This window comes from Hyaena hyaena, unplaced genomic scaffold (genome assembly GCF_003009895.1).
Source record: "Hyaena hyaena isolate Hyena2069 unplaced genomic scaffold, ASM300989v1 scaffold_93, whole genome shotgun sequence".
Classification (NCBI taxonomy): Eukaryota; Metazoa; Chordata; class Mammalia; order Carnivora; family Hyaenidae; genus Hyaena; species Hyaena hyaena.
In genome coordinates, this window is record NW_024080724.1 from 818,034 (window position 1) to 832,362 (window position 14,329).

Consider the following 14,329-nt stretch of genomic DNA (forward strand, 5'->3'; position numbering starts at 1 on the left):
GATAGTTTTTGCTTAAGGATTTTTTTTAGTTTTTATCTATTTTGAGAGAGAGAGAGCAGGGGAGGAGGCAGAGAGAGGGAGAGAGAAAATCTGAAGCAGGCTCTGCATGGTCAGCACAGAGCCCAGTGCGGGGCTCCATCTCATGAACCCGTGAGGTTATGACCTGAGCTGAAATCAGGAGTCGGTCACTTAGCCAACTGAGCCACCCAGGTGCCCTGAGGATTTCTTTCTGAAGCATTGGAAAGATAACCTGATGTAGTAATGTGCTTGGGGGTTGTTTCTGTGCTTTTGTGGCCGGCCATGGCAGCGTGCTTTGTGATTTCAGAAGGTGGCTAGAAGGCTGGGCCAGGGGATGCCCTGACTATCTGGTGGCAGCCTTGCCTGGTGGGTTCAGACCCGCAGAGGGAGGCAGCCACAGGGACTGGAGCTGAGCTGACACGGCCTTTTGGGGCCACCTGGAATCTTGGAGAGGATGCAGCTCCCCTCATAGAGCAGTGGCCTCCCCACCCAGCTGCTCTGTCCCGGGCCATCCGAGGCCTTCAGCTGTGAGGGGCCCTCCCTCTGGCTTTGAGAAGGGGGCTAAGAAGGGCACCAGAGGCTACCAGACTCTCCAGCAGGTGATGGGCAGATGCTATGCTCCCAGCCCACACAGCCTTGTCCTATAAGTCATTCATTTACATGATGACATTTTCTCAGCACCTACTTGTGCCAGGGCCTACGGGCCCAGGGCTGGACTGCATAGACCACCAACCCGTAGGGAGCTGGCAGCATAGACGGGAAGATGTAGGTAAACAAACAACTACCGCTCGGGATACTGTATGCCCTGCTGGAGACAGGCCTGCGGGAGGGAGTGACGTCCAAAAGTAAAGGGACAAATCAGGGGAGACTTTAAATAGGGGACCCCTCAGAGTTTCTGGGAGTCCTAAAGGATGCCTCTTGCTTGCCTGCAAATTTCATAGCAGCTGCAATCACTATGGTGCATCCACTCTCCCTTCCTCTCTTGGCCCTCTGCATCCTCAGCCCCCAGAGCTGCAGGGAGGGTACCACCCAGCACACACCCACACCCGTGCCACCGCCACCCACCTCAAAAACATCACACATCCAGAAAATACACCAACTTCTGGCAGCCGAGGCGCCTGCTGGAGTCCTGGAGGGAGGGGGAAGGAAGGCCTCTTCCCTCATTCTGTGTTCTGTTGCCTGAGCCAGGGCCTCCGAATGCAGTTGTACATTTCACACACTCTACAAGGGTGTCGGCATCGGAGGCGTTGGGAGCTGGATTTCACCCTGTGATCTCAGTTCTTCAGCTAGGAGGATTTTCGGGAGAGGGGTCTTTCAAAGAGGGTCCCAAGGGGGTGCCTCTCAGAAATTCCTTCTCCCAATAGGGAGGCCTTTCTCTGATTTGCCCCAGGGCTCCTGAGCTGCTCCCGGTGGTCCCAGAGTACCCCGTTTGTGTGCAGCACCTCCCATGGCCCCCAGTGTCATGCCCCCCTCCAAAAGGCTATGCTGTATTCCAAACCCCAGAGGGTAATTCCATTTTCAGGTCTTGCTGACGGGACCCTGGGCAAGACAGGGTCTCCTGCAGTAAGTTACAGAGCGTGCTCTTCAGAGGCTTATTGCCTGAGGACACATACCGAATCTCTCCCTTCCTGGGTCCACCCCCTGACCCAGGAAGATGTCCCTAACGGAAGCTTGGGTCTTGCTTTTGTTTTTTCAAACTTTTTTTTAATGTTTTATTTCAGAGAGAGAGAGGGGGGGAGAGAGAGAGAGAGAGAGAGACAGCGTGAGAAGGGGAAGGTCAGAGAGAGAGGGAGACACAGAATCCAAAGACAGGCTCCAGGCTCTAGCTGTCAGCACAGAGCCCGATACGGGCTCAAACCCACGAACTGTGAGATCACAACCTGAGCTGAAGTTGGCCTCCCAACCGACTGAGCCACCCAAGCGCCCCTTGGGTCTTGCTTTTGGACAGCCTGGGCTGTCCAATCACTATTGATTGCCTGGGTTAACAATCAGAATGAAACAAAAGGCCCTTCTTTGGCCAATGGGAAAGCGGCTTGCCCCTCAGCGCCTTCTCTGCGGAGTGACTTCCTGGCCTGGGACCCACGTGCCTCTGTAGTGACAGGAGGCCCAGAGGATGGCAGCCACAGTCCCATGTTAGAACAGACCTGCGAGAGAGGCTGTGTGACCATTTGCCCACCGGTCCCCCCGAAGAGCAATGAGAGCCCTTCCGTCTGCCGGGCGAGCCTTCCCGACCAAGATCAATTGAACAGGCAGCTGAGCAGAATTGTTCTGGGCATAGATTTTTCTTTCCATTCAGAGATATGTCTAATTGTGTTTTCCCTTTTTCGTAGTTGAGACTGATATGGGCATCACCTGCCTCAAGCTTCCCCTGCCTCATGGATGTCTGTGTTCAAGGCAGTGTGCAGGGGAGGGGATGGAGGGGGCACTTTATGGCTGAGGGGAGAAAAGAAAGACTTAACATCGGAAGAGTAAATATGTTTAAGGCTTTGGGAGAAGTAGCTGTTTGTCTTGTGTTGATGAACCAGTAGAGACTTGTATTAAAGGTGACATGTTAGAAAAAGAGCTCCTCAGAACCTTCTGGTTTATTTGGCGTCACAGAAGGGAGATACTTGGGGGCATCATCAAGTGAGTGCAGGAAATGCCTCAGTGCAGGACATGACCCTACGGTGTTCTGGCAGGGGATCTGCCAAGCTCTGCTTGTATATGTGGCATGATGGGGATCTCACTACCTAACAGCCTATTTTGGGCAGAAGGGACCACTGATACCACAAACTCAGCCTTTTTTTTGCCTTCCAATGCTCCAGTTCCCTCTATGGTCTTCCTTTTGTGTGCTTGGCTCAGGCACATTTCTGGTGATAAAGAGCTCATTACCTCCTAAGCTGGCACATCCAGCCTGACCACCTGCTCCCCAAACCCCGTGCTAGCTCCAGAGACGTAAAGGTGAGCACTGTAGGCCGTCACCCCCGGTAGCACTATCCTGGGGGAGAGGCAGACAGATAATCAGATAGACCTCATCTCGGTGCGACCAGCACAGCAGAGATGTGCGTGAGGGCACAAGCCTCAAAGAGGAGGCAGCTGTGATCTCCCTGCAAAGTCGGGAAGGACTTCTCAGAGAAGGTGGCTCAAGAGTTTGGATTTCAGAAGACAAGGAAGGATAAGAATTTGTGAAGGAGATCAGAGAGAGGAATGGCATCCTGAATAGAGGAAATAGCCGATGCAGGAGCCAGAGGAGTGGTGGGGGGAGGAATGTTCACGCAGTGTGGACTTGCTTGCATGCAAAGTGCCCTGTGGGGGGTGGCAGGAAAGGTGTGGGGTGGTGAGGGCTACACCCTGCTAAGAATCTGGAATCTAACCTGACATTCAGTGGGGCAGTAAGGGGTTTAAACCCAGGAGACTTGCTTAGATTTGCATTGGAGAACAGTCCTGGGGGCCGGGGGTGGGGAGGGTGTGGGGTTGGATGGACGAGCAAGAAGTGAGGATAGAAAGTCTGGGTGGAACACGAGACAGAAGCTGGGCTTAGGGGTTGAATAAGAGAGTGAAGGTGGGGAGGATTCCCCAGGGGGACTTCAGGGTCCCTAAGTGGGGTGGCAGTGGATAGTGTGGATAGTGGCCACCACTCCCGGAGTTGGTTAGAAAACGGAGCCAATGGTTTTATGGTGCAGCTAGGTGTCACCTATGTCTCTGGTAACAGTGACATATACAGGTCTGGAGCTCAGAAGCTGGGGAAGATAGAAGAGGCGTGTCAGCACAGAGAAAGTGGTTGAAGCCTGGGAGTGGAGATAATAATAACCAGGGAGAACCCTAAGAGGCAAGGAGGGTCCAGGTCTGAGCCCAAGGGTCCATTTGCATCTTAAAGAGATGGTGGAGGAATGGAGAGAGAAATCCCATCCCTTTTGCAGAGGCCTCGCCCAGCCTGGGCAGGGCGGCTCTGCTGGTGGGGGTCCCACTGTCTTGCTTTCAGACTCTTTCTTCCGGTGTTACTTCACCATGGTGGGAAGAGCTGTCTTTAAATCAGATATGAACACCGCAGGGTGCAAGGTGACCCACCGGGATCGTCTTGCAGAAGAGTACAGATTTATTTATCCTTGGTTTTTTAACAAGGACTCAGCCTTCCTAAGGTTTAATACTCAGACTGGCGCTGGAGCCCCGCTGCAGCAGATGTGTCCAGGAGTCTTACGCAGGAACTCTGCAGAGAACAGCGTGGTTGACCAATCCATTATCCCAGACAGCGATGGGCCCTTGTGCCAAGGGTCCGAGGGTCCCCAAGACAACCCCAAGTTCAGGGATTCACGAGAAGGAGTCGGCATATGGTTGCACTCACAGCAGTGATTTATTACAGAGAAAGAATATAGAGCAGAATCAGCAAAAGGTAAAGGCACATGGGGTGAAGTCTGAGGGAAAGCAGGCGTAAGCTTCCGAGAGCCTCTCCCAGGGGGTCACGCAGGACACGCTTAATTCCCCAGCAATGAGTAGTGGCAACACATGTGAAATGCCATCTCCCAGGGAGGCTAACTGGAGACTGTTCCTGGAATTTTTACTGGGGACCAGTTACCTGCTTAGCACATACCAAACTCTCAGGCACCCGGAAGGAAAGCAGGTGAGCAGCGTAAACCACGGTGAGTGCGCAAACAGCTCAGGCAAAGGGTCACCTCTTCTCATCGAGGGAATGGTGGGAACTGTCCCCTAATCCAGGTGACCAGACAGGCCAGCGGAGAGCCAGCCTTGCCAGCCGGACTTTCTAAGAACAGTCTCGGGCCTGCTCTGTTAGCCCTTTCCTGCCCAGGCCCCCTCAGCCATTCCTCACTTTCCACTGATGGCCAACACGTTGCCATTTTCAGATGCCAGGTTAGATTTATAGTATCAAGTTGTAACTTTGCTAATTTATATCATTGAGTCTTAATGAACTGAGCCTTCCAAAACAGACAAGTCGTCTGAAAATGATTACTTCAGAGAACCCATAAGTCAAAGCCACTATAATAATGCTAAGCACATTGGAGCGATACTTCTACCCAAAGTAAAAGATCTTTGTCAGCCACACGAAAATCAAACGATACCATTTCTTCTCCTGCCATCCTTTTGTACATTTCCACGTTGTGTGTATATTCATGTTTAAAGATTGTTTTTCTGATGAATATGGTCGAAACACTTGGAGGCCATTGGTGTTAATGGTCCTGCCAGCCCATTAGCATGAGAAGTGTGTGGAGATGGCCCAGGAGAGTGTTCTTAGGTGGCAGCTATCCCTGGATGTGTCCTGTCCTTTTGACAACTGACTTTTGGATTTGGATGAACCAGCTTTGAGGCAGAAACCTCTATCTGAGCAGGAGGCAGCGTGGCGTGGGGGAAAGTGGGCTGGGCAAGGGCAAGGCGCCAGGGCCCAGGCTCGGCTCTGCAGCCGTATGATTTGGTGGAGAGAAATACTTTTTTTATAAACATTTTTTAATGCTTATTTATTTTTGAGAGAGAGAGTGTGTGTGTGTGCATGAGCGGGGAGGGGCAGAGAGAGAGACACACACAGAATCTGAAGCAGGCTCCAGGCTCTGAGCTGTCAGCACAGAACCCGACGCATTGGCTCCAGCCAATGAACCGTGAGATCATGACCTGAGCTAAAGTCGGACGCTCCACTGACCTAGCCACCCAGGCGCCACAGTTGAGAGAAATATCTTAAATGCCCTGTGTCTCTAAGTTTCTTCATCTGCAAATTGGTTTTCCCAATTCAACTGATGGCTCAAAAAAAAACACTGTTTGGTTGTCGTTTTATTTGTTGTTTTTATCAGTATATACTTAACCTCTGGCCTAATACTCTTTATTGAATAAGCAGATGAATGAATGAATGAGTGAATGAGTGACCTGTAAGGTCCTGTGCGACTCTGACAGATGAGGGATTTGTGATCTGGTCATTGATTAAGCTCAGGTCGAAATTCCCAATAATTGAGAATTATTTCTCCCATACCCATTCTGTTTACTTTTTTTGCATTGTTGTATTGTAATATAGGTGATAATGTGGCCCTCTCTAAAGGGCCTTCTCTAAAGTACTTTGCTTCATTCTTGCCTATCTGATTTACCCTTGCTTTTGAAATTAAAATATATATATATATATATATATGAGGTCCCCACATGTCCTATCATCGGCATCCACAGGACCGTGTTTCTCAACAGTCGCTGTGATGCTTTTGTCCTTCCTTAGGGGGCCGGCCCTGGCATCCACCCACTCACGATCTGCTTCTACAAATAAAGCAGAAGGGCGCCTGAGTGACTCAGTTGGTTAGGCATCCAACTCTTGATTTCAGCTCAGGTCATCATCTCACGGTTCATGGGATCGAGCGCCGTGTCAGGCTCTGTGCCAACAGCGTGGAGATTCTATCTCTCTCTCTCTCTGCCCCTCCCCTGCTCATGTTCTCTCTTTCTCTCAAAATAAATGGACTTAAAAAAAAAATAAATAAATAAATAAAATGGAAAGGGGAAATGTTCTGTGTGTGTAAAACTAGAGTCTAGAGAGCTGAGCTGCTAGAAAGCAGAGTGAAGGTACTCCATGAAGGAGCTCAGCTGGGAGCGTTTCTGGAAACTTCTTACCCATGCTGACATCGCACCTGGGGTGGAAGGGCCTGCGGTGCCCGGGAAAACCTGCTGTATCCGATTCCTCTGGATACCCAGGGTCTGGCCAGGTATCCCTGTTGGCTCCAGCCTGGCTGTCTCCCTCTCCATCCTGCTAACTTTCACCTTCCTGCCGTGTTCAGCTGAGGCCGGTGGGGATCTTTCAGAAGGAACTTAGCTCAGCGGAGCCGAGGGAGAGCAGAGGGAAGACCAAAGCCTAGAACCGGAGCTCACAGAGCACGCGGCTTTCTCGCCCCAGTGAGCAGGAAGCCCTAGAACTCGGTGGCACGCGGCCTGGAGCTGGGCCAGTGTCCTAGGTATTGGAGGGTGTCCAGACCAGCCGGTGAGCATGGAGTCTAGAGACGCCGGGGTCTGGCCGTGAGGGCAGTGCAGGCAGGGAAGAGGCCCCCAGGAGGTCCCCACAACCTAACAGATGGTTGCCGCCCTTCCCAGCCTGCAGGGCTCCGGGCTCCAGGCCCCAGTCAGGGCGGGCAGTTCCTGCCATTCCCCAGCCCGGGGCTGGGGTCAGGAGATGTTTAGTCCTGGGGAATAGCTGAGAGCAGATAGGGCCTTAGTCCTGAGCAGGAAGCCAAGGTCCAAGCATGGGCTCCAGGGCCTGGCTGGCCTGAGGCTGAGCATTCCAGACACTGGGGTCACACAGTGAAGCAGGAGCCCCGTGGCCCAACCACAGCAGACAGGGCCGGATGGTAGGACCCAGGCGGCATTCACTCCTCTCTTTCTTTAAAGGCCCAAGGAGACAGGCCATAGCAGGCCCTTCTCTGGCTTTGCTCCCTAACTGAACAGCCCCTGCTGTGGCCTGGAGATGGCCTGGGTACGGCTACCCGGTGCCAGCTCCGGCTGAGTCCTGCCCTGCTCCGCCAGAGTGGAGGGCTTGCCGAACGCTGGAGAAGGGCCACAGCAGGCCGCTTCTCATGCCCAGTCTCAGCCCCCGCGGCTCAGTGCCCTCCCCTACCCCCTGCCCACCATCTGGGAGCTGGGAGTCCCATAGAAGAGGTTCCCAGAGCCATCTGGTCCCCCACAGACTCAGGGGAGGAGTCAGGAAGTCAGCCATTTTGTTCACCTCTGCAGGTCTATGTCTTCACGCAGAAGGCTCGAAGGAAGGGAGGGAGTTGGGGGAGACCAGAAGGCTGGTCCATCACCCCATAGTGATCCATCGCTGGCCTCTGTGTCTTTGTCTACCATGTCTGTGGGCCCACAGAAGGCAGAATTTGAATCTCATAGGCCCCTGTGCCCAGGGTCTTGGGTCTGGCTTATGGCTGATAAAACTAAATGTCTAACAAATAGAGATGTGATTGAAGGTGTTGGTGGTTAGTAAAAGTCCACATTATGTAGAGTAGAGTGTCTGAGTGTCTATCACCTAGAATCCCTCTGTTGGGGCCTTTTCATATGAGGTTGGTCCACCTAGGAGATGCTAATGTCTCTGTTTTCTCACGGCCTCTAGGTCAGGACCTGGATTCTCACCGTGGGCTACACTACTGCCTTTGGGGCAATGTTTGCAAAGACATGGAGGGTCCACGCCATTTTCAAAAATGTGAAAATGAAGAAGAAGGTAATCACTCCTGTTTCAGGATGTTTGCAGTGTTCACTTAGCATTTATTTAGCAAATATTATTAGGCACCTACAGTGTACCTAGCACGGGCCTATTTGCTGGGGATTCAAGCTTATTTGAAATCCCCTATTTGCTGGGGATTGGGCTTACTGGGCCTGGACGCAGTTAAGCAGATGCATTAGACTATCGTAGGGTGTGTCTGTGGGCCTTTCAAAGCCTCCCGGGACACCGGGAACCTTGTGGCACCCATGACATGGGCAAAATACTCCCCCAGCTGGCCATTTTGGCTTCTTCCCTAGGTGCGTGGCGGCTTCCACACTCATGGGCTCCCCTCGCCGCTCTAGCATGTCTAGGAAAGGCCAGCTCTCCCTCCGCTCCAGCCCACGTCTGGTGGCCAGGAAAGCACGCACGTGTCCTTCACTCGTATACACTCGAGGAGTGCAGGCTGACCCCACTGCTCAGCTGTCCCCTTGTCTCGCCCCTGGGGCAGCTGGCCGACCAGTCCCCTGGGGTTCTCAGGTGTCTCAGACTCCCCCGTGCCACAGGGAGCCCATTGGCCAAGCCATCTGAGTGTTCTCCTTAAAGCCTCCCTCTTTGTTTGAGGTCAAGTAGGAAATATAACCCCCCATCCTCTCACTTCATAGCATCATGACACCTCTTTCCAAAAATCCTCTTCTTGATTCAACCCCACCACCGCATGTGCGCGCACGCGCGTGCGCGCGCATGCACACACACACACACACACTTTAAACCCCTGATGTGGGTATAACCTATTTACAGACCTCTCCTCTGCAAATCCTACATTGTGCCCATATCCCATTTGACGTGAGGCTGAGTCTTCACCCCAAACTTGGGTTTGTCTTCCAGTTGCCTGGGTTATGAGCCCTGGCACGAAGGCAGCGGGGCCAACAGGCAAAGCAGGAGAGTGGCTTCGGCTCCCTTCTGTTCCCACCACCGGCCTGCTATGGGTCTCTCAGCAAATGTCTTCATCTTTCAGGGCCTCTGTTTCCTTATCTGTAAAATGGGGCCATATTGAAATGGTACTGTCTCCTGGTCTGTTATTCTGCCTGGTACCCAGTAGCCCCCTCATCCCTCAGCCCCTCCGCCCACCAGGGCTGCTTGAGGAGCTGCTGTCCAGATGAAGGAGGACTGTCCTCTCTCCTCTGCCCACTGCCCCGGACCACCTAGGGAACCTGCAGGCTATGTTTAGAGGGAGGAAAGAGTCTGTCCCTGCCACCCACTGCCTGTGCTCACCTGAAGGGCCCTCCCTCGTGGGCATCGGCAGCATTTGTGACAACTCCTTTCCATGTATAAAATGAGAAGCCTGGTCACCCAGGCCTTCTCAGCCCTAACGGCACATTTCAGTCAAATGGGAGCTTTTGAAAACTCCAAGAAGTAACCCAGCCCAGGCCGGTTGAAACTACCTCTCTGTGTCTGGAAAGGAACATCAGGAGTTTTGAAACTTTCCCAGGTGATACTAATAAACAGCCAGGGTGGAAGATCTCTCATCTGCACCGGGGCTGCTGGGAGTGTGGGCTGGACCAGGCGCAGAGGCATCTCTGCGCCCGGGAGCTTTTTAGAAATGCAGAGTCTCAAGCCCCACTCCAGCCCTAAGAATCAGGATCCCAGGGTGGAGCCCAGCCCTCCCAGCCTTGCCGTTGCAAGCCGAAGTATGAGAAGGCTCCAAGGGACCAGTGACTTCTGGGGCCTCTCCTGCACCAGGGCTCTGGTTAGAGACGCTCTGCCATTTACAACTCCAACCTGGTTTTGAAGAATCACAATGTTGATTCCTTTGTGTCAATATATGATTCATCCATATTGTCATCTGTAATCAAGAACCAGCCTTTATTTTCCATTACTCATATGATCACTGAGCAAGAACACTCCAACTATCTGGCAGCAATTGACAAAACACTCAAGAAAGACTTCAGAGTTGAGTTGTCTGAAAGCGAGGTTGGGGGTGGGGCTGTGATGTGGCCACACCGTGCCTCGCTGCCGGAGCCAGGAGATTGGCAGGAGATTCGCAGGCAGGCACCCCAGGAAGGGGCTTATCTGACAAACTGTCAAAGGCTTTGTATACAAGGTTTGGTCACCAGTTTTGTCTGGCACAAAAATGACTAAAGCCAGATGCACACACCGTTCTAGGGTGAGAAACTTTTTCCTCTAGGTTTGCTTTCTAGTTATTTTCCAGAACAGGTTTGCAGGGCTGCCACTGAGCATCCCTTATCAACAAATAAGAGGAAGTTTAAGGTGTAGAAGAGAAATGTATACCTTATGTGTATCATAAGCTCAAGTCCGGCAACCAGATGGTCTTAAAAGGGTTGTGGCAATTACAGGTCAAAACTGGGATTGAATTCTCCATGATTCCAACCTTTTATATATATAGCCAAGGCTGGGTTTTATTGTTATTGTTTTGTTTTATTAGTTTTTTTTATGTTTAGACTTATTTTTAAGATGGACCCTTTAACTTTTTTACCAACACGTTTACTAGATTTACATAAGTTTGTAAATGCAATATACACTTTTCTTCACAGTCTTTTTGTCCCTTTCTTCCCTCTCTGGCCCCCACTTCCTCCCCCTCCGTCCACACTGGCATGCCCTCCCAGACACACATGCACAAACTTCACCCCATATGACCACATTTTTAAAAGATATTGAAGGAGAAGGAGCTTATTAAAGAATGTACTGACATGCAGTGACTTAATGCTTCCAAATCTGATATTTTTATACCATGTTCTGTTTTTCTCTAAAATTCAATCATAAAATCTTGCATTGGGAGACTTACTGCACTTTTTATTCTGCCTCTTACTAGGACCAAATTGAAACACTGAGACAACAGCAGTAACTCAGAGATGAGGTCTTTGTTCTGGGAGCAGATGGTTTTTTTTTTAAGACAAAGAAAGTTCACTACAGAGGCGCCTGGCTGGCTCAGTCAGCAGAGCATGAGACTCTTAACCTCGGGGTTGTAAGTTCGAGCCCACTGGGTGTAGAGAGTACTTTAAAAAACTTTTTTTTAATTAAAAAAAAAAAAAAGAAAGTTCACTACCAATATGACTTGGTCCTGTTGCAGACAATAACATGGGCATATCACCTCAGATCTTCAGCTTCAGCAAAATGCCAAGAGATGGCTTTTGGCAGCTTCACCAGAGAGGACCAGTCATCTGAGTGATATGCTTTGCACAACTCCAGGGAGCACCTTTCATTTTGTATCCCCCACTGGAATGGCATCCCCAGAACTAGGCAATGAGTTGGTGCTAGCAAAAGGCCAATCCAAATCAGTCAAAACATCTGAAGTCTCTTGAAGAAATAAAGGAATGCTCTTTTCTATAAACCAGGAGTCAGACAACTTTTTCTGTAAACAGCCAGGTAGTAAACACGTTAGACTCTGCAGGCCACAGAGCTGCTGTCACAACCCCTAAACTCTGCTGTTGGAGAAAGAAAGCAGCCATGGAGAAATCCGTAAATGAATGGGTACGGCTACGTTCCAATAAAACTTTATTTACAAAAACAAGAAGCAGGCCAGATCCGTTCTTTGCTGATCCCTGCTCTAGACAACAATGGAAAGTGACATTTAATAAAAACAGCCGACAGCTGTTGAACCGTTATTGTAAGACAGACTTGGTAATCTGATGCAGTTTATGTGGTTACTGCCTCCATTTGGTAGATGAGGAAACTGGCTCAGAGGGGTTAAGAAACTTACCCAAGGCCACACAGTTCATTAGTAAGAGTCACACTCGGATCTAATTCCAGGACCTGTGTTCAATCATTATTACTGTACGCCTTTGCACTCAGTGACAATGGAGCACTAGTAACCTCCTAGCTTTAGAGAGAGAACTCCGTGTGATGGCATTCGTGTGCACTGACATGATCAGTGTGGAGCACGTTCAAGGTCACTGCCTCCTAGAAGGTAGACTGTGGGAAGAGTCGTAGACCTTTTGTCTCACAGGACCTGGACCTGCTAGCACTTGCTGGTGGGGGGGTTTTGGGGAGAGAGAGAGGACTCAGAGACTGAAGCTGGCCACTCCGCCTACCTGATACTTATGGCACCAGCATCCTGCCTCAGGTCTACCCCTCTGTGCTGCAGAGAGCTCCCCATCACTCCACTGCTTAATGATGCTTAAACCTCCAGCGGCCCCATGTCACGCAGGCTTTCCACCTCACTAGCCCCCTCTCTGGCCACCCCCCACCCCACTCACACACAGTCTCTCACAGAAAGATTAGGGTGTTTCAAACAAAAGAACCAACACTCACAAAGGTCTGGAAGGCAAAAATCACAACTCAGCCAGAGACTAGAAGTGATTAAGCATTAACAAGTCCATGTGTGTGTTTGGGGAGTAGTCAAGCCAAACTTGGGAAAGACCTTGAATGCCAAGCAAAGGGATTTGGCTGGATTTATCCCCCCAGTGATGGGGAGTCATGGAGAATCCTGAAGCAGGGGTGACATGATGCGGTCACTGCCCTGACCCAGCCCCTCAGCTCTTCCAGCTGCTTCTTCTGTCTGACATTCCCTTCTCCCCAGTGGCCTCCAGCAACTCCTCTGTGAAGCCCCTCCTCTCCTCCGGGCACCCTTTTGTAATCATCCATGGCAAGTCTGTCTGTCCTTCCACCCTGGAGGGCAGCACCGGGGTCTGTCCATCTCTGCATCTCCAATGCCCAGCACGGGGCCTGGCACTGAGTGGGTGCTCAGGGCATGTTTTCCTGGGCCGTCATCCATCAACCAGCATTTGCTGACCTCTTTTTCTCTGCCAGGCCTCAGACAGGCACTAAGGATACAGTGATGAGCAAAACCAAGTCACACAGAGTTCACAGTCTAGAAGGGAGTAGAGACACAAATCAAATGATCCCATGTATAAATGTGGAGTCGCAACTGTCGTAGGGGCTCCGAAGGTGAGGAATGTGGCCGTAAACCTCACTGAAACGTCCCCCAGCTGCGTAGCAAGGACAGGGAGAAGGAGGTGCATTCCCTGAAGTGTTTGGAGGCTGTCAGGCGAGGAGGGGAGGAACCTGCAGCAGGAGGCGCCCCGGGGGAAGTAGAACCTGAGCCCTGGGCAGGAGACCGTGACCTTGAACTTACAGTGCTGCCTTCTCCTGCCTGCACTCTGACCGGATCACAGCTGCTGCAGCTTGCGCCCTGTGCGGGTCATGCCAGGGTTCACTGAGAAGTGCCTCGGGCTCCATGCTGAAGTCAGGGGAGGAGGGTGTAGCAGGAAGGTGGGAGAAGGACCTTCCAGGGTCCAGCACAGCGTGGGCACCCTGCAGGCTCCAACAGCCCTGGGTGAGAGTTAAGTAAGGAGGCACCTTCCAGCCTGTCCTCTGCCTCCTAAGCGCCCTGAGCATGTATGTCTTCCTTGTGCCCCAGCTTCTCGGGGCTAGGAAGGAGTCGCCCAGATCCCCAAGGAGCAAGGGTTAAGCTGGATTTCTATACAGCATCAGGGGTTCACTAGATGCTTCTAAAAAATCTCAAGGAAGGGGGCTTTACCAGTGCCCAGCCCCCAAGTAAAACGGTTTGGGCGGATTTGATGTCTTTGGCAGGAACTCAGCAATACTTTCCTGTTCTTTCACAATTCGGCAACAGAGAGAACTCTTGCATTTCTATTTCTCTTTTTGAAATGGCTTTAATCATTAAAAACCAGACCTGGTGATATTTCTTAAGCTTCTGCCTCAGTTTTGTTTGTTTTCCTATAGTCTCTTCCAGGATGACTTCATCACATTAGCTTGGGGGTGGGGGGGGGGAGGCACATAAAGGCACAATGAGTAGAATACAGGTTGTCTGGTCCTGGCTGCATTTGTCCCCAGGGCCAGTCCCTGTCAAACAGACATAAAGTGGGGTGGGAATTTCGCAGTGTAATAAAAGATATCCCAGGCTGCAAAGAGGGATGGAAATTATATTTCTTATTTTTATATTCCTTCATCGCAATTCGATCCATCAAACTTTTAAGTGTCTACCGCTTGCCAGGGCCTGCTTGGTACTGAGGATGCACAAAACAATAAAATTGGTCTCCCCAGTTTACTGAGGAGGACAGTCATATAAAACAATATAGCATCTGGTTTGGGCTATAAGTGTTTGAGGGTGTGCACTATGGAGAAAGGAGGAGTTCGGTTCAAATCTGGACTTCACCTCTTACTAACTGTAGTACACTGAGCAAGTTG

General features: G+C 51.1%; 1 protein-coding gene across 1 annotated transcript in view; it reads left to right on the top strand.

Moving 5' to 3' along the window:
• The window catches only part of GABBR2 (gamma-aminobutyric acid type B receptor subunit 2), a 351,400-nt gene that overhangs the window by 280,700 nt on the left and 56,371 nt on the right, over positions 1-14,329 (top strand). The window contains exon 12 of the mRNA XM_039234825.1: positions 8,072-8,179. Coding sequence (XP_039090756.1) covers positions 8,072-8,179 — 108 coding nt within the window. The remainder of the gene's footprint in view (positions 1-8,071; positions 8,180-14,329) is intronic.